Below are 26,027 nucleotides of genomic sequence, written 5' to 3'. Positions count from 1 at the left end.
AATCCTTGTGTAGCATAACTCTCACCTGTCTTACAGGGAGAAAGTGCAGAAGCATATGTAAACTGTAAGAGATTAGAGCCTCCCGTAATATTTTAGAGTTGGGTGGTACTTATTGATCTTCTGGTCCATCCCATTCATTTTTCAGAGCTGTGGAAATGAGGCCTGGAAGGGAAAGATGATTTAAGTGAGATTACATGTCTGAGAAATGTGATCTGCTATTAAGAAATCTACCATAAAAACATATGAGTAGAATGAATTAGCTAAATTCGACCCATTTAGCACTTTAATCTTTTGGTCTCCCAGTTATCAGACTTACAACTTTATTACACACCCATGAAAAAAAAATTGAAAAAATATAAATAAATAAAGGGGGTATACTCTTCAAATTCGTATGGTGAGTCTCACTGGATGTGAAATTTTTATATGGTGCAAGGCACATTAAGCACTGGTGAGCCTGAGAAATAGGATTGTCAGAATTCCCCTGTTGTATCACATGGGTCTATCATTAATGTTGTTAGGAAAATATTCTTGGGTGTAGAATGGTCCATTTATGCATTACTCTAGTGACTGGTTTAATGATAGGGATTCTTCTGCAAGATCTGCCCTTGATTTTTCATTTGAGTCACAACACGACATACCCTTTAGTAAAGGTGTGTATTATTATCGTTTCATTCCAGTAGATGGTGACACAAGAATCCATGCTGAAGGCTGCCTTGCCTCTCTTTGCCAGATTCATCATCAGCAATGGACTGCGGACCGAGCATGGGGTGTTTGAGATCACGCTGGAGACTGTGGACAGAGCCCTGCCCGTGGTAACCAGGAACAAGGGGTTGAGACTGGCCCAGGGGGCCGTGGGCCTGCTTTCCTCTGACCTCCTTCAGCTGACTGACCCTGACACAGCTGCGGAGAATCTCACCTTCCTCTTGGTTCAGCTCCCCCAGCATGGCCAGCTCTACTTGTGGGGAACAGGGCTACTTCAACACAATTTCACCCAGCAGGATGTGGACAGCAGGAATGTGGCCTATCGGCACTCAGGAGGGGACTCCCAGACTGACTGCTTTACTTTCATGGCCACAGACAGGACAAACCAAGGTTTTGTTGTGAATGGGAGAATGTGGGAAGAACCTGTTTTATTCACCATTCAGGTAAGTATGAAAAACACAGTTCATCTGCCAGAGATGTGAAAACAGTGACATCAAGAACTATTTTTTTTTTTTTTTTTTTTTTAGACGGAGTATTGCTCTGTCACCCAGGCTGCAGTGCAGTGACATGATCTTGGCTTACTGCAGTCTCCGCCTCCTGGGCTCAAGCGATTCTCCTGCCTCAGCCTCCTGAGTAGCTGGGACTATAGGCATGTGCCACCATGCCCAGCTAACTTTTTTGTATTTTTAGTAGTAACTAGGTTTCACCATGTCGGTCAGGCTGGTCTCGACCTCCTGACTTCAAATGATCCACCTGCCTCGGTCTCCCAAGGTGCTGGGATTACAGGTGTGAGCTACCACGCCTGGCCAAGAACTATGTTTTAATTTCCTTTCCTCTTTAATTCAAATACAGATTATGCATCTACAGCACGAACAGCATATTTATATGAATGAAATAGATATGGTGCTCACATAGGTGCTAATGACTGACTGTGAGTGTCAATGGTAGCACAGAAAGGAGCAAAAGCCGTGGGCTTTGGAGCCAGACAGACCTAGGTTTGAATTTCTGCTTTGCAATGTATTAACTGTCTGACCTTAAAGAATTCATTAACTCTTCTGAATCTACTTTTCCTTCTTTGAAAAATATGCCTACAGCACTGTGGTGAGAATTCAATAGGATTGGGTATCCAAAGCAGTCGCATAGGGCCTGAAACATATTTGATGCTGAAACTTACGAGGCAGCATCTTTATGCTATTACACATGTAATCATGATGAGGGTAATAATAGCAGCAATTGCAGTTCCTTTAGTGTTAACTGCAGGCCAGACCCACTCCACATAAATCTTATTTGATTCTCATAAAACTCATATGAAGCAAGTTTTGTTATTGACATTTTATAGATGAGGATACAAGTTCAGGAGTTAAATAATTCGATCAAATACACACAAAGACCTCAAGTCTTTCTGATCCCAAATTCTGTGTCCTTTCTATGACACTACGCTGCCACATTTGTTGACTATTACAAGGATTCCTGGAGGGCATAATGTGTTTTTCTTTTTTAAGTCAAAACACATCAAGTATATTCTGGCTCTCAAACCCCTGAATCTACTCTCCTTGGAAGTAATTCACCCTCTTCTACACACTCTCACCAAACACAAAATAGTTAAAATTTATCTCTCACTTCAGAATACTTTCTGACTAGTAAAATAGTTACATTTTTCCGTTGCTCTGAGACAGAGAGAGAGAGAGAGAGAGAGAGAGAGAGAGAGAGAGAGAGAATGAGAGAAAGAAAGAGACAAAGAGACATTTATTTTAGGAAATTGGCTCATGGCTTATGCAATTTTAGGGCCTGGCATGTCCGAAATAGACAGGGCAGGTTGGCAGGCTACAAATTTCTTTCTTTCTTTCTTTCTTTCTTTCTTTCTTTCTTTCTTTCTTTCTTTCTTTCTTTCTTTCTTTCTTCCTTTCTTCCTTTCTTCCTTTCTTCCTTTCTTCCTTTCTTCCTTTCTTCCTTTCTTCCTTTCTTTCCTTTCTTTCCTTTCTTTCCTTTCTTTCCTTTTTCTTTCTTTCCTTTCTTTCCTTTCTTTCCTTTCTTTCTTTCGATGGAATCTTGCCTGTTGCCCAGGCTGGGGTGCAGTGGCACGATCTCGGCTCACTGGAAGCTCCGCCTCCCGGGTTCATGCCATTCTCCTGCCTCAGCCTTCCGAGTAGCTGGGACTACAGGCACCTGCCATCACACCCAGCTATTTTTTTGTATTGTTTTTAGTAGAGACGGGGTTTCACCGTGTTAGCCAGCATGGTCTGGATCTCCAGACCTCGTGATACGCATGCCTCGGCCTCCCGAAGTGCTTGGATTACAGGCTACAAATTTCAGCAGGAGTTAATGTTGCAATCTTTAGCCCAAAGGAAGTCTGGAGGCAACATTCCTTCCTTTTTGGGGGACTTCAGTCTTTTCTCTTAAGGCCTACAATTGATTGGTTGAAACCCACTTGCATTACGGAGAGTGATCTCTTTACTCAAAATTTACTGATGTAAATGTTAATCCCATCTAAAACACACCCTGCGAAGTTGACACATAAAATGAAGCCTCACAGAGTCTATCTATGAGGGAAGCCTTGAGAACATAAAGTGGGTGCTGGATGAGTCCTTGGCAGTCAGGAGGTCCAGAAAATGCAATGAAATGATGCACTGGGAGAGGAAAGAAGATATTGACATTGTGGACACAGTAAGAAACACTTTGTATTAAAATTGTTTTTATTTTTAATCATATGTTTTAATTGATCTTAGTCACATTCCCTCTTTAGTCTGTTAGTGTCTTTTTTTTCATTCCTAACTCCCTAACCTAGGTTGAGACCTGTCTCTGTACTGTCCCACCAGAGATACTTTTCTGGGTCTCTTTGGCTGCAAATTTATATGAATTTTAAATTCTGAGTGTAGACGTCACAGTTCCTTCCTACACTCCATAACACAGATGGAAAAGAGGATGGAGATTTTGGAAAGTACCAGAACTTGAATCAGGTCTCTCCCAACACCAATACTCATCTTAAAGAGCATGGCTATTATAAGAGAGTTATCTATTGGAAGCTGTGGCATTTACTGATAGGAAAATGTTGGACATATATTGTAAAGTTTCTTTTTTTGTCAAAAGTATAAGACTTTCCTTGCAAAAAATAAAAAATAAAAAAATCATTATGTGTAAAAACCCCACAAGGTAAGCTTCAAACTTCCTCCCCTAATTCCCCAGAACCCTTAGTCTCTTTGAGCAGAGAAGTCAAGAGCCTTTAGAAAGTGACTGAACCCACCAGCACTGGAGGAGAGATGATGCCCTCAGTGTCTTGCCTTCAAGAGCTTTTTCTGCCAAGACAATATGGATGTTGACCACCACTGAGTGGTAAACTGGTCCAAATAAGTCTCCCAGCTATGAGTAAACTATTTTTCTGGTGGTACCTGAGTAATTGAGGGTCAAACTACTGCAAAACACAGGTGTATTTAACTGACACAGTCACAACCTGACATTCATTTTGTAGGAAATCTTTTCTGTCTGACCAAAATTATTGCAACTGATGCAACCTGTACTTCTCCTTTAAAGGGGTCAGGTGAGGGAGAAAAACGTCATACCATTGCTTTCTGTGCATTTCCTGTAAATACAACACAAGTTATCAAAGGATAAAGCTTTCTTTTAAAAAAATCTAGAAACCCAATATTTAAAAATGCTTCTGGTGTACTAAGCCAGAAGATCTACTTTTGACAAAGCTAGAAGTTGAATAAGACCTAGGATATATTTTAATGTGACCAGAGACATGACGGGACCGTGTTGCTAGAGTTTAGATGTTTTTTTAAAAACACGTGATCACAATAAGCATTTATTACTTTTGTAACACTTTCATTTTTAAGGAATTATAACATCCAAAACCAAAATAAAATAACCATCCTACGTTCAACTATTCATTTAGTATCAACTTTGGATATTTTTTACATGGCTTAGAAGTACTTTAATTTTCCTATTCTTCCACTAACCATCTCTCTTACCGGCCATGTGGTTGTGGGAGCTTCTTCCCTCACAGGCCACAATGACAATTTGACACCCAGCCTCACTGCTCTGAAAGTTGCCACCCATACTCTTCAGGAGAGGAGAAGAATGACTGTGACTTTTGAAAATGTTTGTTGCTTTTTCGGTTTATAAAATAAGTATGTATTGTAAATAATTCATAAACTACAAGAAAAAAAAATTATTGACAACTGTACCACTCCAAAAACTATTGTTGGGGGCTTTCTTCCATTCTTTTATTTTGTTCAGTTAAAAATGGGATGATATTATATATACTATTTTTTATGCATACTGCCTGTTTCCATCTTCATGTATTTTGAACATTGCCTTATGTCATTAACTATTCCTGATAGTTCTTTATAACTAATCGTATTCCTGATAGCGTGATTTTTAAAGGCTGCTTGGAACTCAGTCTCAGGTGGAGATGGTTTATAAATCCCCTGGTGGACTTTTCATTCTTTTCGTAAATTGCTTTTATAAGTAGTATTTTAGTGAATATATATCCAATCATTTTTGCATACATATCTGTTTCTACAAGATACAGAAAAATTTTCACAATTTTGTACCCCTACCAGCAAAATATAAAAATATCTGTTTCTTCACATATTCATCAGCGTGAGTTATAATTATTTCTGTTTTTTTTTTTTTTTTTAAGAATCTTGCCAATTTGAGAGGAAAAAATGGTTAGTTGTGACAAAATTTCTTATGAAATAAACAGAGGAGGAGCTGTAATCTTTCCTCACCCCAAAACAAATGAACACATTTGTGCAAATCTCCTAGACTTTTGCCTATGTCTATACAAACATTATGTATAGATAAATATATATGTTTAACAAAAATAGTATTATAATTATATTCTAATTCTATTCTGCAACTTGCTAGGTTTTTCAGTTAACACAAAATTGTGGAAATTTTTCATCATCAATTCATTTTCTCTCTTATTCTTTTTAATAGCTACAGAGTAGTTCATTGTATCATAATACACAAAAATATACATGGTCTTATCATTGACATGAATTCTTTACTTTGCTAGGGCAAAGTAAGATTTACAGTAATATCAGTTTGGTGTAAATGAAATTAAGAACTGAGCACTTTGGGAGGCCGAGACAGGCGGATCATGAGGTCAAGAGATCGAGACCATCCTGGTTAACACGGTGAAACCCCGTCTCTACTAAAAAATACAAAAAAAAAAAAACTAGCCGGGCGTGGTGGCGGGCGCCTGTAGTCCCAGCTACTTGGGAGGCTGAGGCCGGAGAATGGCGTGAACCCGGGAGGCGGAGCTTGCAGTGAGCTGAGATCCGGCCACTGCACTCCAGCCTGGGCGACAGAGCTACACTCCGCCTCAAAAAAAAAAAAAAAAAAAAAAAGAACTGAGAGATTAGGAGTGAGGGCAATGAAAATTCTTTTACATATTTTCTAGTATCAGTGGTGAATCTGTTCTAATCCATCCAAACCTGCTCTGTCCTTAACCTACAACAGTCATCTTGCAAATGCAAGATGCACTGAGCTCCATATAGACTGAACAAGGTCCTTTGTTGTGTTTGAACCTACACTTCTGTTCTCACAAGTAATTGCTGATCCACCATCTTCACAAATCTAGTCCACCTGTTCAGCTACCTGGCTCTCATCCTCAATGAAACAAATATGCAAATGTCTAGAAATAATCACCTTTCACTTTTTCCTTACTGAGGTATCTCTATTTTTATTAAACATTTTTGTCAGTTGAAAAAAAGACATGCCAAAAAATTTTTCTATATATTTGTAAACCCTCACAATTTTGTGTCTGTAAATCACTAAACACCAGGAAAATGGGGGAAGTTCTTCTGTGGAGTTAACATGAGGTCTGCTCTATAATTCTTGGGTCAATTTTAGTGTATTAATTTAATAGACATTCCCTGGGCTTCTGTTATGGTTCAGGCACTGTGCCAGGTGCAGGGAATCCATGGCGGTAAAAGACCTGATGCCTGCCCTCTCAGAACTTGTATTCCTAAGTGGGAGTCAGGCAATAGATAAATTGATAAAGTGGGGTCAAGGATTACAGTGGAAAGTTGGCCTCTGTTCCAAGCAGTGTGATATTTGCTGAGGCTGTTGTGAACAGCACAGTCTTTAACAGGAATCCGCTAATGAGGAGTAGAAGGAATCTAAAACGCGGGACAGTGTGTCATTGTTGAACCAATAAAGCCCAATGTTGCATGAGGGTGAGGGGCCTTTGGCTAACATTGTATGTCATTGTTGATGATCCAGGTGGACCAACTGGACAAAACAGCTCCTCGTATCACACTCTTGCATTCCCCTTCTCAAGTGGGGCTCCTGAAAAATGGCTGCTATGGGATTTACATCACTTCCCACGTGTTGAAGGCATCAGACCCTGACACTGAGGACGATCAGATCATCTTTAAAATTCTACAAGGCCCAAAACATGGACATCTGGAGAACACAACAACAGGTACTGGCTTCCTTAATCCTTATAATTGCTCATTTTAAAATACCCAGTGGCTGGCAGGGCTGGAGAGTAATTTAATTAAGTGCAGGCCCATTTGGTAAACACTCCCCAGGGCTTACTGATAGATGCAGTTTATAAATCAATATTCGTCCTAAAGAGGGTTTGGAGCTGAGCCTTCCTAAATTTATCCTGACTGGAAGAACCAAATACTGATATACAACTGTTGATTATTTATAATTTTTTTCTCAACAGCTGATTATAGTATATTCAAAGGAACATAGTGTCAGGACCAATTTCCTATTTGTGACCAATTTTTTCTTCTGTCATGAATTCTAAATGACTCTAAATGATGTCAGATTTTTTTTAAAGTTCTTGGTTTTTTTCCTAATGTTTTCTCTGGATTGTATATTATTTCTCCTTTATGAGCACAATGATCATAATACATCATTAAACAGGATGGCACCAAATTACGGATTTTTATTACAGTATCTTTCCATTCTCCTTCGCTTTATTTTTATATTTTTTAAGGCAAATATTTCTGAAGCAGTCAATTTAATGCCTAATTTAAGCTTGTTGCATTTGAGTTTTAAGGTAGTTACAGTAATGCTAATTTCTTTTTGTAAAATGTACCTTTGCTGTTTTTTAAAGCTGTGTTTAAAATAAAATAGCCATACAATTTTATTAGCTCTTATTTAATGTTTTGTTTGATTACCCATGATATTCATTTATTTCTTTTTTGTAGGTGAATTTATCCATGAGAAATTTAGCCAAAAGGACTTAAACAGTAAGACTGTTCTTTACATCATAAACCCATCTTTGGAAGTAAATTCAGATACCATGGAATTTCAAATCATGGACCCCACAGGGAACTCGGCCACTCCTCAAATGTAAATTCTCTTGCTTATTCGGTAGTCCTGCATGTTACATCCAGAATGTATCTGAATATTAGGAAAGTGAAATGTTCTTTTAAAAACAGAACCCAAGATGTTAAGTTAATAGACTGTTCCACAAGCTCATGGAATTTACTTTGGAGAATGAATTTTCTTTTTATTACTGCTTGATAGTAGGAAAGCCAATAGCTTTACAGAGTACAGAAACATTAAAAAGCTAAGTTGACATTCATATTATGCATGTCAATGTATACACTTTTATAGACAGGGAGGTTTCTGTCTTAACAATTCACTAACATCCAACACTGAGTTTGCAGGTTCATGTAGCAATTGCGCAGCAAGAGGTCACTGTAGGACTGTGTTAGTAACTATAGCCTTCTAAAATATCTGTGGTCGGAGAAATGAGGTAGTCAAGAAGAGTTAGCCAAATATCTTCTCTTTTTCTTATGAAGAAAATTACAATTACCTGACAGTACGTTTATAAGGTGATAAACTTATCCTAGGTAAGATGAAGATAGTGTAAAGAGGAAAACAGACTTTGGAAGGTGTGTAAAGGGTATGACCGTCAAAATAACAAGAGTAACACATCTTCAAAATTAACAAGATTAACAGACCACAGCAATTTCACTGACTGGGTCCCTATTCTAGACTTTTCTTGAATGTAGACCCTGAATAACTTACTAGCTAACAGATAGTCATAGAAAGGTCTGTCAGAGTCCAGGTCTTCTGGTACTGTGCTCTTTTTATTGTTTGTTTTGCTTGTTTTCGATACCCTTCCCAGATACAACAAAGAAAAGGTGTTCACTTATCCTTGTTTTAGTAGTCACCATATCCTAGTCATACTAAGCATCGTAAGTGATACAGCTCTGTTTTACTCCTTTTATGATGGAGTATAGACTAAGAAAAGAAAGCCGAGAAACTCCTCTGCAGTCTTCAGAGTTCTTGCATTTTCTTTCGGATCCTGAATTGTAGTTCTAGAATCTGACCAGCAGAGGTCACTGTAGTCATTGTCAGAAAAAAAAGCCAGCATGCTTTTCTTAGCAAACCACATTCCCAGGGTCCCATTATATTCCTGATAAAATGTAGAGCCTGGCCCAGATTTATTAACTCCACAGACTTTTATCGCGTGGCTACTATATGCTGGGTGCACAGTACTAGGAGCTGGGGAATAGGTTAGAACAAAGTAGACCTGGCCCTTGATATTAAAATGTAATCTTGAGATTACAAAACATAAAACAGATGACCTCCACCCATTAAACTGTCTTTGTCTAAGAGAAATAATTCCTCAGGATCACAATCTTTATAGAAAAATATGTCAACTACTTGCAACGTTAGACAAATATCTTCCAATTCTCAAGAAAATGTAAAAAAACCCAAAAAACAAAAAACCAAAAAAAAAAAAAAAACCTGCTCCAAAAACATTAATACATGGACTTTACTTTTTTTTTTTTTTTTTTTTTTAACATTTTAAGAGTAATTCAACTAAGAAAACATAGGAATGTTGGTCAGACTTGCTACTGATCTAATGCTGACCTCTGGTCCTTCATGTGTGAGTGCAGTGTAGCTGACAGAGAATTTTCTTCCCCCGGTAATGATGCTAGGCTGATATTGCTTCACCCACAGCCCCTTTCAATCTTTGTCACTATCAAGGACATTGCTTTTGGAAGATGATTTATATTCTTAAATAACTCTCAAATTCATATGAGAATTACAGCAAAAGTTGCTTTATTTAATTATAACATTAATTGAGGCCATTTTAAATAGCCTCCTGCTTTTGTTGGATATTAACTTTCATGTATCTGTGCTGGAGATGTTTCTAGTTCAACTTGATGTAATTTGTGCATTTGTTCATGACTGAACAAAATGCTGTGGCATATGCCTACCAAGGGGTAATACAGAGAGAAGTTTTATTTGATTCTGACATATATTAGGCTATTTTCTTTATAAGGGATGGGCGGGTAAAATTACTCAGCATTTATCATCATCATTTTTGAACGGTATGGTTGTCCTCAACCCCATTTGTAAGCAGATGTTTTTGGAACTAGGTGCACAGTTTTCCAGTAAGAAGCAGGGTTATGAATAGTGGTTCATCTTCCCAAGACAGCCAGCCAGAATGTAGTTACAAGTACAATATAAATTACAGTCATTTGCAATATAATTGGTGTTTGCTCTGTTTCATTGCTATTCATTTAATCATTACAACCACCTATGAGTCAGGTACCATCATAATCTGAAATTTACAGATGAGAAAACTGAGGGCAGAGCTAGAAAGTGACTTTTCTAAGCAGAAATGCAGCCTTAGAGTGCATGATTTTTCTCAGCACACTAAAAACCTTTTTGCCCATTTTAAGGACTGTGCTAATCTGGCCTGAAGGGAATGGAACAGCAGGCCTGTCTTCTTCTTTCTCTTCAGACACTGGCCACCCAAGCAAGAAAGAAGGAATACTGACTCATGTAGGACCTTAAAGTTCAGTGGGATTTAAAAAAAATTTAAATTATAGACCTCTATATTAGCGTGCACTTCATATCTAACACACTAGAATTTATACTATAGATAATAAACCACTGAACTTGGAGCTAGAGGACAAGGTTTGAGCTCTGCCCTTCATCTAGTGACTGTTCAAGCCTTAGTTATCTCTTCTGTAAAATGGAAGCAATACTACAAATTTGTTTAGAAAAACAAATGAGATGTGTAATGTATATGAAAGCATCTTGTGCATTTAAAGTCCTTAACAAATGCAACTTGTGGTGGTGATTACTATTGTAGTTAATTCATGTGGGTACAATAATTGGCTGAAGAAGTATCCCAGAAACATTTGGTGGATTAGAAAGCCTGCCTCTAATTAGAAATTGATCCTGGGATGAATCACAAAGTGAACAATCAATATGCATATTAATCAATGAGCTAAATTCTGTAGAACTTTGTGTTGTTCTTTGGCTTAGACAAGATTAATAGATTCATATTCGTCATATCTGAAGGGGTGAAACCTCTGTGATAAAGCTAGAGGGACTGCAGGGTGCCATCTGGAACAGAAATGGGCCTGTTTTAGAGCACGGGAAGGACCCATGTTCAGTGGGAAATTGAGAATCTTGACCGTTGGTCAGTTTTGGCTATTGCAGGATTCCTATGGAGTATCAGTCCTGAAGGATAAATAGATGCTGCACTATAAAAAGCATTTGGAAATGCTTGTTTCGTGAGATTCATCAAGTTATTGCCAGCTAGCTAACTTGCGTGCTTGTTTATCGAGATGTGCGTGTGGATTGGGAATCTCTCAGAAACGAAGCCTAGGCAGCAAATCTCAACCCAACTGGGCTGTAGAATCGCCTCTCTCGACCCGCCACCCCACCACACAGGCAGGATAGCTCAGGGAACAAGTTTTTCATGGAATACATCTGGAAGTCACTTTATTGTAAATAGAAATTATTTTATAATGCTGATATCCATGGAGATTTGCATAACGATTTAGATTTAGCTAAGTGCTTACATTTCAGGCACTGTGCTAGGTGTTTTCACGAGTTGTCTAATTTTATCTGCAAAACACAATCCTCTGAGGATAAGGAAATAAAGCTCAAGGCTTTTAAGTAGTTGTCTTGAAGTCACTGGAGGGTGAGCCCTGAACTCCTGACCTAAGTGAGTGCTCATCTTATTGCCTCACCCCTTGGCTGCACCCCTCACAAGCTCGTGCCTGTTTTCTAGTCCAAGTTGAATCTCCAAGATGATCTGCAGAAGCCCCAAACTAAGTTACACAGGACCCACATCATTCATGAAAAGCACTTCTGTGGACCACAGAATGTGGCCAACTTCTGACCAAGGTTGTTTTCCTAATACAGCTTCCATGTGGACCTCTTTCTTGTGCCCACTGGAGAAAAGTGAACTTCAAAAGCCATGTTAAATGCAGAAGTCCTTGATAACTCAGTGACTGTTTCTCCAGTTCTGCACTCTGGTTCTTCCCCCACCTCTGGCAATGCACATTCTAACTGTTCTATTGTCCATTTTTGGCTTTAAAAGAGAAGGGAGGGAAGAATAAAAGGAATTTCCATCAGGCAAACTTTGCAATGTTTAGCAGTTTTTATGAAACACCTGGTAGGGGAAGAGGTTGAAACTGTTGGCTAGCTAATACCTCCACATTACCTGCAAGCCAGGAGTTAAGGTTTTTGTCTTCAGACTAGATCTTAGGAAAGCACAGAGGAAGGGAAGGAAAATAGCACTTATTAAGCACCCACTGTGTACAGGTGCTTTATACATATTAAGTAATTTTAATTTTAATCATTTGACATGAGTGTAATTCTCCTCAATTTTAAGATAATGAAAACTGAGGCCTAGAGAGACTGAGTAACTGACCGTAATCACACACTAATCAGTGGTTACAAGGTGTGCTTGATTCCAAAGCACTTGTTTTGGGTACTCACTATGCGGCCTCTTGGCTAAACCCTATTTCCCCATTATCAAGAGAAAAAGAGAAAAATGAAAACACAGGTGTTCATAGCATTCGATTATGGAGTTTAATAGCATCATCTTTGAATTGATAAGTCTTAGACTGGATACTTGAAAAAATATTTTTTAACATTTTCAGGAATTCTTGTCACATGTTACTTGATTATAAATGAAGATATAGTTATAAGGATAGTAATTTAATCACAATTTTAGCTTCTGTAAACCTTTTGCTGAGAAGCTCAAAATAATGAGAATTCATGAAGGTTCACTTAACCCCTTTGAAGTACAGACTTATCATTATTGCACTTTGTAATGTGTAATAATTACATTATTATAGGAAGCAGGGAAACTGAGGCATAGAGAGTCTAAATATCTTTTTCATAGACTCTTGTTAACCTGGATTAATGCCCCAATTCCCAAACTGGTGATTTAAATCCAGGTATTTCTTTCAGCTTATTGTTTCTTCATAAGTGAATCAAATAGCTAGAAAATAAAATATCAGAAAGAACATATTTATTAGTCCAGGACAGGGTGTCTCAACGTTGGCACTGTGGACATTTTGGGACAGATCATTTTGGTGTTACAGGGGAGTCTCCTGGGCACTGCGGAACATTCAGCAGCACCCCAGGCCTCTATCAGCTGAAGGGTAGCATCCTCTTCCCAGTTGTGGCAATTAATACATCTCCAGAAAATGCTATATGTTAAGAATTACATGCATGCCTTAGAAAATAGCATACATATGTTTTAAGAAATTATGAATTATGTTAGAATGCTCATTTATCAATGCCATCTTTCCCTCTATGCTAATAAAGCCTAACAATAGTCAAAGAATCCAGAGTAAGTCAGGGCTAGAGAGAACATGTGAGAATCATTTAGCCTAGAGTTTTTTTCCAAGTGTATGAAAGATGATGTTAGTAAGGCTGGGGAGGAAAATATTTTCGATAGTTGTATTAGTCTGTTTTCACACTCTAATAAAGACATACCTGACACTGGGTAATTTATAAAGAAAAAGAGATTTAATGAACTCATAGTTCCACATGTTTGGGGAGGACTCACAAGCATGGCAGAAGGCAAAAGGCAAGTCTTACATGGTGGCAGGCAAGAGAGAATGAGAGAGCCAAGTAAAAAGGGAAACCCCTTATAAAATCATCAGATCTCGTGAGACTTATTCACTACAATGAGAATGGTATGGGGGAAACCACCCCCATGATTCAGTTATCTCCCACAGGGTCCCTCCCATAACATGTGGGAATTATGGGAGTACAATTCAAGATGTGAGGACACAGCTAAACCATATCAATGGTCAACTTAGCTCAGGAAACAGTGGGATAAACAAGATTCATTCATTCAGTTAACAAACATTGAGCACTCACCATGTTTTAGACACTCTACAAGACACCTGGGTTACCACAATGAACCAGAGACCTGTGCTTCCTTGGAGCATATATAGGATCTAAATCAATATGATAGTATGCTTGTTGTACCCGGTACATGCTTTGGAAAAATGAAAAACTTGGGCAGGAGAAGGGGGATTAGAAGTGCTGTTTTTGGGAAAGAGATTGTGATTTTAAACTGGGTGTTTAAACAACATTCTTTTACCTGACTGCTTAGAGCTGGTGAATGACAGAGGGACCTGAAGCCTCACAAGTTCAAATCCAATTTTATTTCCACTGCTCCATGCCATGTCTTCCACTTACAGCAGTGGTTTTCAGGGATCTGAATTTAGCTTCACATTGTACCAGTTTTTGCTTTCTTTCTTTTCTTTTCTTTTCTTTTTTTGAGATGGAGTCTTGCTCTGCCACCCAGGCTGGAGTGCAGTAGTGTGATCTCGGCTCACTGCAACCTCTGTCTCCCAGTGAACCAGTTTTTTCTACTGTGACAAACACATTAAAACCACATATAGGAGAAATTCTTGAGTGGGGGAGACTCTTCTCCCAAGACTTCTCCCAAGGAGCATTTGTCAAGGTCCAGAAACATGTTTGGTTGTTGTGACTAGAGGGAAGTGGTGCTACTACATCTAATGCGAGGAGGACAGGGATGCTGTTAAACATCATTCCCACACAGGATGGCCTCCCACAACAAAGAATTGTCTGGTCCAAAATGGTTGGGAAAGCCTGAATTAGAGACTTAAGGAGTTTCCCCTCCTGCTAAATGACTTAAAGTGATTGCCATATGGGTTACATATAAAGTGTAAATAAACTTAAAAGTTGAGAGGAAAGAGTCTGAATCTGACTAGAAGTTTGGGAAGTACAAGTAAGACAACCACTGAGGATTTTGTAAATTTAGAATAAAAGGCAACTGAATAAAACGAAAACAATGGAGGTGCAGTTAACAATCATGGCGAAGGTTTCTTGTGTCTTTTATCCTGCTCTATAGTAAAGTTACAGATGGCCAAAAAAAAAAAAAAAAAAAAAGCCAAGACCTCAAAAAGCAAAATGTTTCTGGGTAAAGATAAAACTGTATTGCTCTGCTTGAGCTCACAAAACAGTCACGAAGAACTTCAATTGGGGAGAGAAATGGTAGAGGATGGATGGAAGATTTGGCATTAGATTTATGCTTGGATTTCATCTCTGCTATTAGCTTTGTCATGACTTTTTGCCTTTAAGTTAGTTACTTAACCTCTCTGAGTCTTGTTTGTTTGTTTGTTTTTGAAAAAAAATGTTCCTCTCTAGATGAAGATTAAAGAAGACAATTTCCACCAAATGTTGGACTCACTAAATATATTGTAGAAAAAAAGACCATCCTCTATTTATCAGGTTTATTTAGTTGTATAGTTACATCCAGGCCTTTTTTATGCACAGAAAGAGAAACAAATAACACTTATAAAACACATACTTCCTAAGCACATCCTCAAGAATATTTTGTTATTAAACTGAACCCAAGTTCAGAGAAGATCTCTGTCCGGAATTGTTCTTGTTGTACCAATTATCCTTATCTAAATGATAAGATAGAAGACTTCGTATCAGTGTCTTTTCCAAAAAGGAGTGTCTCCTTGAACTTAACTGCTGGTTCCTTTCCCTTCGAAACATTCAAGATTGAGTCCCCTTTTAGTTGTAAATATCTGTGGGACCTTCAGCAGCCTTTTTACCCTAGATTCTTCGTTTGTAAAATGGAATTCTAATCCTTGCTCTGTCTACCTTACAGGGTTGTTGTAAGGATCAAATGAGATAATGTTAGTATGAATTCTTTGTGGACTAAAATGTATCATATAAGTGTAAGGAATTTCCATCACTGGTGTAGGTTGATCAACCATCTTTTTCCACTCAGTCTGCTCAGTGGAGAATCCCTACAGGCATATACTATGCATTCTTATGATTTATCTTTTCCTTTCACGCACAGTTTGGAACTGAAGTGGTCTCATATTGAATGGTCACAGACCGAATACGAAGTCTGTGAGAATGTGGGTGTGTTGCCCTTGGAAATTATCAGAAGGGGATATTCCATGGACTCGGCCTTTGTGGGTATAAAGGTAATGACGCTGAAATGTAAATTATCAAGCTAAAACTTATGTTGCTGGTTGGTGTCTTTCATTATGTTTTGTTAGAAAAATTCAGAGTGACCAAGGAAATTTCAAATTGTCAGGAGATCCCACTATTCTAAAGATTCTAACCACAAAACCTCCTTGTCCCTCCATCCATCATCTAGGTTCATAAATTCTGAGGTATGATTTTTTAGTGTATGTGTTGCTGAAGCTAGCACAAGAATTATTATTATTATTATTATTATTATTATTATTATTTTGAGACAAAGTCTCGCTCTTGTTGCCCAGGTTGGAGTGCAATCGTGCAATCTTGGCTCACAGCAACCTCTACCTCCCAGGTTCAAGTGATTTTCCTGCCTCAGGCTCCTGAGTAGCTGGGATTAGAGGCACCTGCCACCACGCCCTGCTAATTTTTGTATTTTTAGTAGAGATGGGGTTTCACCTTGTTGGCCAAGCTGGTCTCTAACTCCTGACCTCAGGCAATCCATCCACCTTGGCCTCCCAAAGTGCTGGTATTACAGGTGTGAGCCACCGTGCCTGGCTGAGATACTAATTTTTAAGATCCGTTTTTGATTTTGAAAGCTGGTATTTGTTTTTATAAACTCTTTAAACTTTGAGGTTTTATTTCACAGGGAGCTATATTCAACTTTGTGAACTTGGGCTGAACTCTGCTTTAGAAAGAGACGTTGTATGCAAGACATTCTGTGGGGTACCCAGAGCAAATTTCAGTCCCAAGAGGCTTTCTCTTAGTATGCACCTCAGTGACTTCCCATGGGCTCAGTTGATGAGGCAAATAGGCAGCTTAAACCCATCTATCTTAACAGTTGTCCAAGCCATACAAAATTAGGAAAGCATATACTAATACAGGCACCCTGAAATATAAAGAATTTTCAGGTAGCCACTTCTAGCTCAGTCAACTTGCTATTTCTTTTCATTGATGTGACCCATGAAGCACAACCTATGCTTCTAGAATTGAAGAATTTTTTTTCTAGGAGTCATTATAACAAGAGCGCTTCAAGAGAATGAGAGCATGAAACACTTGTACACACTAATGATGGAGAATGAGCTGTAAAGACTCCGCCCCCCGCCACCTCCCATCTGATGAAAAAGACATCGGTATTAGCTTCTGGGGAAAAGGCCATTTCTGTCAAGTCTCAATTTAATAATGAATTCAAGTCACCCTCAGAAGCCTGCAAACATAAATTTGACCATATCCAGGCTCAGTATTTATCTTTCCAGTGGACACAGGTTCTTTTTCCTAGATCTATTGGTTACTTTTTTGTTATTAAGACAGGAGAAAGCTTGGCATGCCCTATAGTTTTCCAGAAGATTGCTTATAGCATAAGGAAGAATCTGCCTGGATGGTTTTCTAATAATCCTCCAGTCCTCCATAGAAAGCACCATATGCTCTAGGCTGGAGTTTTGGGCCACGCCACCATTCACCTTGCCAGGTAGAAAGAACAGGCATGGTGTTACATGGAACCTTATGCTTATTTATGCTGAAAGTGCACAACGAACCTGCCAGCTGAGTGTGCAGGCCTTCATCAAGCATAGTCCCAGAGTCTTTCAGGACGACTCTACCCTGAGCACAACCTCCAGTCTTACACTAAAGCTTGGCTGCTTGACTGGGAACAGGGAACAAGGTGGTACTTTCACCCTGTGTGGATTGCCCTAGTTTGAATTGTGCACCTTCACCTGACTGATTTCTCCAACCACCTTGCCTCAGACCATTTCTTTTCCCACATAGGATTCTGTAAACTCAGTGGTAGTAAATACTAGGTAATTGCACGTGCAAGAACCATGCAGGGAAATGCAACTTCCAGCATATGGTGGATACAGGTGTACAATAGGCTGCCTTTTCACAATGAAAGGTGATTCCAGAGGAGCCTTGGCATTGTCAACAAAGAGCAAATGGAAGCTTAGGAAGTAATACCCTTTTCCAGCAAAATGTTTCTACCGCTAACCAATTAATATGTGAGGGGGCCTTTGATTTGAAATGGACATATCGTCTGAGGCCATAGAAGTAGGAATTTTTCAGTTTTTCATTATGCACTTCATTCGTTTGTAAGAAGATACAGAAATATCCCACGTTCCTGACCATCTTAAACATCTAAAAAATATGCACAAGTAACAGCTGCCTGTTATGCTTGCACAGGGTTCTCATTTGATGACTTATTTTTCCAATCAGCCAAAGACAAAGACACTTTTTTTTTTTTTTGAGATGGAATCTCACTCTGTCACCCGGGCTGGAGTGCAATGGCAGCATCTCAGCTCACTGCAACCCCCACATCCCAAGTTCAAGCTATTCTCCTGCCTCAGCCTCCCCAGTAGCTGGGATTACAGGTGGCCACCACCACGCCTGGCCAATTTTTTTGTTTTTGGTAGAGACAGGGTTTTACCATGTTGGCCAGGCTGGTCTTGAACTCCTGACCTCAGGTGATCCACCCCCTTCAACCTCCCAGAGTGCTGAGATTACAGGCGTGAGCTACTGTGCTGGCCCAAGGGTGCTTCTTAACATGTGTTTGGGCACCCTTTGGGTGGAATTCAAGGCCGTGACTTCAGAGCGCTAAAATCGCCTCTTTGGTTTTTAGCCTTGGAGCTGGAGCTGAGAAGCAGGGGTGTATCAATAGTCTCCTTAGACTAGAGCATTTTTGTTTGTTTGTTTTAAAACACCTACTTGACGGGGTCCTTGAAAGTCCTTGGTTTGGGGTGTGGATCTCCTTTGTCTGGCTGTTCACCAGGTCTGCCAGTCCCACAAAACTCTCCTTCATGTTTGTGAAGAGTGATGGTTTCATACAGACAGGAAAATGAACCAGATGTGTTTGAGTTAATCTAGTCTAAAGGCTTTCAGTGCCCTGGAGCTTGCAGGATACCTCCAAGCCAGATGACAGATCATCACACGGGTTGTCAGGAGTTCCTGCTTTTTCTTCTCCTCTTCAATTTTCTCCCTCCTTTTCTTTTGAGGGACTATTTTAAAACCAAATTGGGGTAGAAGGAAGGTAATAAAATTGTGCTTGCAACAAAGACAAAAATATAGTTTAAAATTCATGTTCCTTTCTTCAATAACTAAATCATTTATAAAGGAAAAACCAAACCAAACAAAAACTTTCCTTTCCATTGATATTAGCCTAGCAAAAAGTCAACTTTAAGGAAAATCCATGTTGCCTGGATCCCAAATGGCTTATATAATGTTTTTAAAAGCCCTACTTAATATTAAAAACAGATTTAAGAGCATGAGTTTAGTCTAGTGTGAGGGAGAATAGCTGTTTCTCTATTGTAGAATATTTATCTTTATTTTTAAAAGATTTTTTTTTTCCCTCCTAAGGTCAACCAAGTGTCAGCTGCAGTTGGAAAAGATTTCACCATGACTCCATCTAAACTGATTCAGTTTGACCCAGGTACATTTTGTGTCTGCAGTTTGTTTTATGTGTGTGTGTTTTTTTGTTTGTTTGTTTTTTGTTTTTGTAGGCATGTCTGGAGATTGTAGAGAAGACAGAATATTACACAACTTTGGCAAACTAAAAACTCAGGGAGCCATACCACCCCACTCTAAAAGAGAGGTGTTTGGATTTGAGGTTTTGCCCTTAATTTTTTTTTTTTTTATAACAAGTGAATTTTGATTTCAAATGAGAAGAAAGATTATAATAAATATGAGATATCAAAGCAAACATCCAAGACAATCCAGAAAAAAATACGGTCATTTATAAATTATTTGAAGTTGTAATACAAAGTTGTTATAGTTTAATTGCCTCAGATTTTTTATGAAATTTTTCAAAATGTTATGTTTATATGGATTTCTAAAGGGCATTGCTAAATGATCCCTCATGGAATAGGTTGATTATTAGGAGACTCCAGGGGAAATTATTATTTAGTTAAGTAGCACTTATTTTGTTTTAAATTTGTGGAAAAATTTTGCTAGGTGCAAGTGGAAATAAAAAAAGCTGGTACTTGCTCTCAAGGGTGTTCCATTGTGTGAGAAACACAGACAAGAAAACACTCACTGATAGTGCACTGGAACCCAAAACATGAGCTGTTGTTCGGGCTAAGAGAAATCTTGGAAGATTTCCCAGGGGAGGCAGTATTTTAGCATTTAGATGAAGAAGAAAACTCTAGGATGAAGGACTAACACAAAAGCACAAACACACCTTTGGGGAACTGTGCCTAAAGCTGAGGCTGGAGCCCCGCCATCTTTCCCTGGCTTCTATGGATGGGACAGGTAGCTCTGCCTCACTCACTGAATGTCACTCTCTATTTCCCTGGGGTTTGAGATGGATCTGAGTCAAATGTGGGGGCTTGGGAGCAGCAAATACAACGGGCCTGGAAAAACAGACAGGACTGTGGCTTTGTGCTTTCTGCCAAGGAGATATTCTGCACACTGAGAACACTCCTGTAAGTGTAAACTATTGACATCATCTGCCACTAACTCATAAAGGGTTGAGCAAAGGCAAAAGAAAATGGCCTAAGTACCAGCACCACCTCAAAATTGCCCATCTTAACATCAAACACAGAAAAATGGCTTTCTGCAGTTCACTGCAAGTAGCATGATGCTTGAGGACTGTGTTAGTTTCCTAAGGCTGTCATAATACGGCATCAAACACTGGGTAGCTTGAAACAGAGACATTGAGTGTCTCAGTTCTGGAGGCTAGAGGTCCAAGATCAAGGTGTCAGCATGAAGGATTACTTCTGAATCAATTCCAGGCCTCTCTTCCATGCTTCTGGTGGCTGGGTGGAAAACTTTGGCATTCTTAGTGTCTGCTGCATCACCCCCATCTCTGCTTTCATCTTCACGTAGTGTTCTCCTTGTGTGCATGTCTGTGTTATAAAGTGCCCCCTCCCACGCCCTTTTCTTCTGTTTTGAGATGGAGTCATGCTGCGTCACCCATGCTGGAGTGCAGTGGCGCGATCTCAGCTCACTGCAACCTCCTCCTCCTGGGTTCAAGCAATTCTCCTGCCTTGGCCTCCCGAGTAGCTGGGACTATAGGCGCGCACCACCACACCTGGCTAATTTTTTTGTATTTTTAGTAGAGATGGGGTTTCACCATATTGGCCAGACTGGTCTCGAACTCCTGACCTCGTGCTCTGTCTGCCTCAGCCTCCCAAAGTGCTGGTATTACGCATGAGCCACTGCACCCAGCCAAGTCCCCCTTTTTATACACCACTAGTCATAATGGATGAGGAGCCCACCTTATTCCAGTATGACCTCACGTTAACTGATTACACCTGTAATTACCCTAGTTCCAAATAGGTCACATGCAGAGGTACTGGGAGTGAGGACTTGATTTTTCAGAAACGCAATTCAACCTATAACAGTGAACCTTCGCTTCGACATGCAAAAATCTGTATTTTGTTTTTGGCCTCCTTCCTGTGATATTTAACATTCTAACTCAGATAAGCTGGTTCCTCCAGCTGACCTCCTTTTGTGGGAAGAGATCCTATTATATATGGGAAAGATTCCTGTTATTTATGTGCCGTTTACTCCCACACTGGTACAGGCTCTTGTGGCCAACCCTACAATCCCTACCATGAAAGGGTGAGATGATTTGCACTATGTCCCTTCCTACTTCATGTTAAGGCAGTTCCAACTTTTCCATTTCTCGAGTCTTTGCCATATATCATCTTCATAATTTGAGGTCTGTTTGTTACAAGATCAGGAGTAATTTTGGCTGCTGGTAGGTTTCCAGCAGCCCATCAGTTGCGCTGTTTGGATTGATAGGAACTAGAATGTGTCACACTAGAAGAGACTCTGAAATCTACCTCTTAGAGATTCTACTGGATAAGATAAATACCCATTTGTCTAAAAGAGCTCACATGCTGTGTTGAATAGATACTAATGACTTCTGGGGGCTCTAAATAATCTTATGATTTTAGATATTATTTAGACAATTTAAGAAATAATATAAGCATGTCTTATAAATTAAGAAAAAACCAATTGGCTGTTCATTGTTTTGGAATTTATTAACGCAAAAGCAGTTTTACAAACTGAAATCTTGCTTTAGAGAATTTTGAAGTTATCCATGTCCACAGGTTTAGTAAATATTTACTCCTGCCTTGTTAATCCTTGCCTCTTTCTAGGTCTGGTGTCCCTGTCCCCATACCAACCCATTTTACCAAGGGAAATCAATTTGTTTCTTTTAAAATGGCAGCTTCCATGATTGGGTAAAGAAACAGAGTGAACAACCGAAGACAGTGGGATGCCATAAGGTTTGAGAACTCTTATGTGGGAGCTGGAAGGAAGCTTGTCTTAAAGTTGCGACTATGCTACCAAACCAAAAAAATACCAAGCAAACAAAAGCAAACCCTAACTACTTTGCATTCAGCTATTGTGACTAGTCTTGAGTGGATATAAAAATACACCTAAGAAAATGATTGTTTTCCTTTAAAATATGCATTTTTGAAAAGCTTGCAGCATTCTTAATACTTCATCATTCCCTAGTGTCAAAATGTTTTCCAAGGGAACAGATCTCTAATGTGGCATTTACTAAAAAATATTGAGAAAATGTCTTTCAATACAGAAATCTGTTTTGCAGGAAAATATCCAGGAACTCACCTACTCTGTAAAGTGGAATATGTCTGCATAAAATGACACCTCTCTTTCCTCTTCAGCACCTTTTGTTTTGTGGGAACAGGGAGCCAGTCCAAGCCTTCTGAAAATGCTTGTATATCTCAGGGACTTAGCAAATACTTTGCACCTTGAAAGGGAAAGAGGAAGGGAAAAAATGATAAAGTTTTTACTTCCAATCTCATTAACCTGAAGAGTTAGTCCTCTGTGCACACCTGGTAGGCATAGAAACCAAGTTGGAATGCACACAAACAAATCAGAAGCACTTAAATGAAACTCAAAAGATATTTTCTCTAACTCCTAACCATCTGGTTCTATCCTGTAAGGTCCAACAAAAACCTTAAGTTTTTTGTTTGTTTGTTTGTTTGTTTTGGTTGGGAGGTACTGTAACTTTTAAAAATTAACCTTAAGGGAGTTGGTTGGGAGTTGGAAATATTTTTTGTATTGGATTTTATTAACATAATGCTTAACTTTATGGTCTTTGAGGGTTAAAACAGTTCTCCAAATATTAATAATCGTATTATTCAAATGCTTTCTTCATTGTCCACCTCTTATCTTTTCATGCCAATTGTATTACAGCAGCTGTCTATGTGGTCTCCAAACTTCTAGCCTATCTGTCTCTCTGCCTGGGTCTCCAAACTTTCTCACATAACACTCTCAGGTTCATTTTGCTAATCCACTTTCAGCATGTGATTTCTTTGTTCAAGAACCTTCCCTGTTGCCTATGTTGTAAAGTCTGAATCTGGCCAGGTGTCCAGGGCTCTCTGCAGTCTGGCTACAAATGATCTTTGCAGCCTTATGGCCTCCTGTCCATCCATGTAACTTCTCTATTCCAGCCAGCTAATTCATTCACCCTTCCCTAGTCAAGACCTCTACTTTGCTATCTTCCTGTCTTTGCTTATGTTGTTTTCCCATTTCTTCCCTCCTAATCCTTTCACTTCTAAAGCCCACGTTTATATAGGCTTGACCATCTATTCTGTATCTTTTAGTAGCTAAACATACATAGCTTTCAATAATTATTTGACTTTTCTGGTTTTGCTTCTGTCTCCTCCAAAAGATTTTAAGCTCCTTTAGATCAGGGCTTGACTTGTTTTACACCTCTGGTATTCTCCATAGCATCTAATGCAAAGATAAGCATATCATAATTACAAAATATATATTTTGATGTATTGATTTGTCCATCCATGAGATGGGAATTGTATGGTATTATTATACATACTAGATGCTTCAACTGCTTTTGCAAAGACTGTGAACGTAATTGATTTAAGAACTCAGCACTGAAAACTATCTGTCAGCCTATTTTTAAATAAAATACAATTATTCTGAATACACCTAATTTTTCCCCTCTAAGTGCAGCCAGCCAAAAGTAGAAGAAGTGGATACCTTCACCTTTCCATTGGCCTCTGTTGAGAATTGAAGAGACTGATTAGATCATGAGATCTATGTGAGGCATACCTTCAAGAAAGAGGCCACTGTATAGATGGACAGTTGAGAGGTATAAGTCTGTAGAAGGCAACCTGCAAGATAAAAGAGGCGTTTTTTGGAGCTGTTGCCCAGGCTGGAGTGCAGTGACACATTCTGGGCTCAAGTGATCCTCCCACCTCAGCCTCCTGAGTAGCTGAGATCATAGGCACTAGCCACCACGCCCACCTAATTTTTGTTTTTGTTTTTGTTTTTTGTAAAGATGGGGTTTCGCTCTGTTGGCCAGGCTGGTCTCAAACACCTGAGCTCAAGTGATACACCCACCTTGGCCTCCCAAAGTGCTGGGATTACAGGTGATCACCACTGCACCTGGCCAAGTTATATTTTTAAGAGAAGACTTTTGAAAAAGTTTAACTCTATTATATGGGGGGCTTAAGGGAGTGAAAACACTGAAATAGCCAATGAGCAAATGGCAGAGTAAGCTTTTCCAACTTAGCTCAGAAAAGTTAAATCATAAGTTTACTGTGTTTATTCCTCTCAAACTTGAGCCTTCTTTCTCCACTAAAAATTATTCCCTTTACTTCCTGCCACCACTTATTCTTCTAAATAAACTCAGGGGATATCCTATGATCCACAGCATGGAAACTGGTCAGGATGAGATCATCTCAGAAGTTCCTTCCAGTCTTAATATTTTGTGTATCTGGGGTTGCTTTGTTTCCCATCTTGGTGGTGACAGGATGGCTGGGATATGTTTGTAATGTCAAAACTGTTTTGTATAATATTAAGTTCGCAAAGTTACTGTGAACCAAGCTTGATTGTAACTTCATGAATAGAGGCAGCCAGAAAGAGGGGAAAAAAGGGCTCTATTTCTAGAACCCCCAACCCATAAAGTCTCTCTAGGAGGATACCAAACTACTGAGTATTACATCGTCAGAAAAAGCCTTTGTGGGCTAGAAAGATCTCAGGAAGTAGGGAAGCCGATGCAGGCAGCTGTCTTTAGAAATGATTAAGAAATCAATCATTTCAAGGGTTGCATGAATAGCATGAAGTACCATCCAATAATCACTTCTGTCTGCATCAACAGCTTAAGATTTTTTAAACTATTAAGATTTTAAGATTGCAATACTTGTTTATTCTTAAGAAGAGAAGGGACAGGTTGGGAAAATAATTAAGTCTTGGATCTCATCTAATAACCTTTTTTTTTTCATCCCTCACATAATGCAGCTTACTTTTTTGTTACAGTGTTTGCCTTTAAACGGAATCATCATTGTCCAGGAACAAATGTGGTCTTTTCATATTATTTGGGAGAACAGCAGGACTTCAGTGAGTTGGTAGCAGTACAATAGCTCACTCGGGCTACTGCAGTCTAGCTGTAGACATGTTAATTAATATATTTCTCTGACACCTAGGTGATTGAAATAGCAATTAAAGAGTAATTAAAATGTTTACTTCTTGTAGGAATGTCAACTAAGATGTGGAATATAGCAATTACCTATGACGGATTAGAGGAAGATGATGAGGTCTTTGAAGTAATTCTGAACTCCCCTGTGAATGCAGTTCTTGGCACAAAGACAAAAGCTGCAGTGAAAATTTTGGACTCAAAAGGAGGTATTCTTTTGATCCTCATCTTGAAATCAGGAGCGGTCCTGGCGCCGTAGCTCTTGCCTTCAACAGCCAGCGTGCTTGATAACACCTTCAAATCAAAATGCTTAATTTCTTGTCAAGAAAGCACCCTCAGCCGTGATGTAGGCCCTTTATTCTGGTTTCTGCTTCATGTGGTTTTCCTCCTGCTAAGAATGATCACTTGAGGAAAGCAACAAGTCAGTGCCGTAGTTGTTTTTTTTCTACCCGTTTGTTGTTCTCACCGAGGGGGAAGTAGTGTTGGTGAGAATCTATCGACAATTATTTTCCCCCAGAGTCTGTAGAGCTGTAATTATCTTCCTCTGTTAAAGAGCACTCTTAATGCCTAAAATCTGAGCCCCCACTGTAGTGTGACCAGGAAAACTCTAAGAGAGGAAGGAATTGGAAAAAATAGATGTGAAAGATGCAGCTGGCTTGGGAATTTGGGAGCAGCTGGAGAATATTAATGAATGACTTTGGATGGCAGC

The 26,027-nt window shown here is 39.1% G+C and overlaps 1 protein-coding gene across 10 annotated transcripts in view; it reads left to right on the top strand.

The window, feature by feature from the left end:
- FREM1 (FRAS1 related extracellular matrix 1) overlaps window positions 1–26,027 on the top strand; it is a 259,120-nt gene that overhangs the window by 217,935 nt on the left and 15,158 nt on the right. For 8 of the 10 annotated variants that reach the window (XM_073021615.1, XM_073021614.1, XM_073021613.1 and 5 more), the window contains 6 exons: window positions 731–1,145; window positions 6,934–7,135; window positions 7,875–8,019; window positions 15,797–15,926; window positions 19,264–19,336; window positions 25,378–25,527. In XM_073021615.1, coding sequence (XP_072877716.1) covers window positions 731–1,145; window positions 6,934–7,135; window positions 7,875–8,019; window positions 15,797–15,926; window positions 19,264–19,336; window positions 25,378–25,527 — 1,115 coding nt within the window. Of the gene's footprint in view, window positions 1–677; window positions 1,146–6,933; window positions 7,136–7,874; window positions 8,020–15,796; window positions 15,927–19,263; window positions 19,337–25,377; window positions 25,528–26,027 lie in introns of all 10 variants that reach the window. The other 2 variants (XM_037998387.2, XM_037998388.2) reach the window with 2 other exon arrangements.

Source organism: Chlorocebus sabaeus, chromosome 12, assembly GCF_047675955.1.
Source record: "Chlorocebus sabaeus isolate Y175 chromosome 12, mChlSab1.0.hap1, whole genome shotgun sequence".
Classification (NCBI taxonomy): Eukaryota; Metazoa; Chordata; class Mammalia; order Primates; family Cercopithecidae; genus Chlorocebus; species Chlorocebus sabaeus.
Note: the sequence above shows the minus strand (reverse complement) of the source record. Positions and strands in the feature narration are given on the sequence as shown.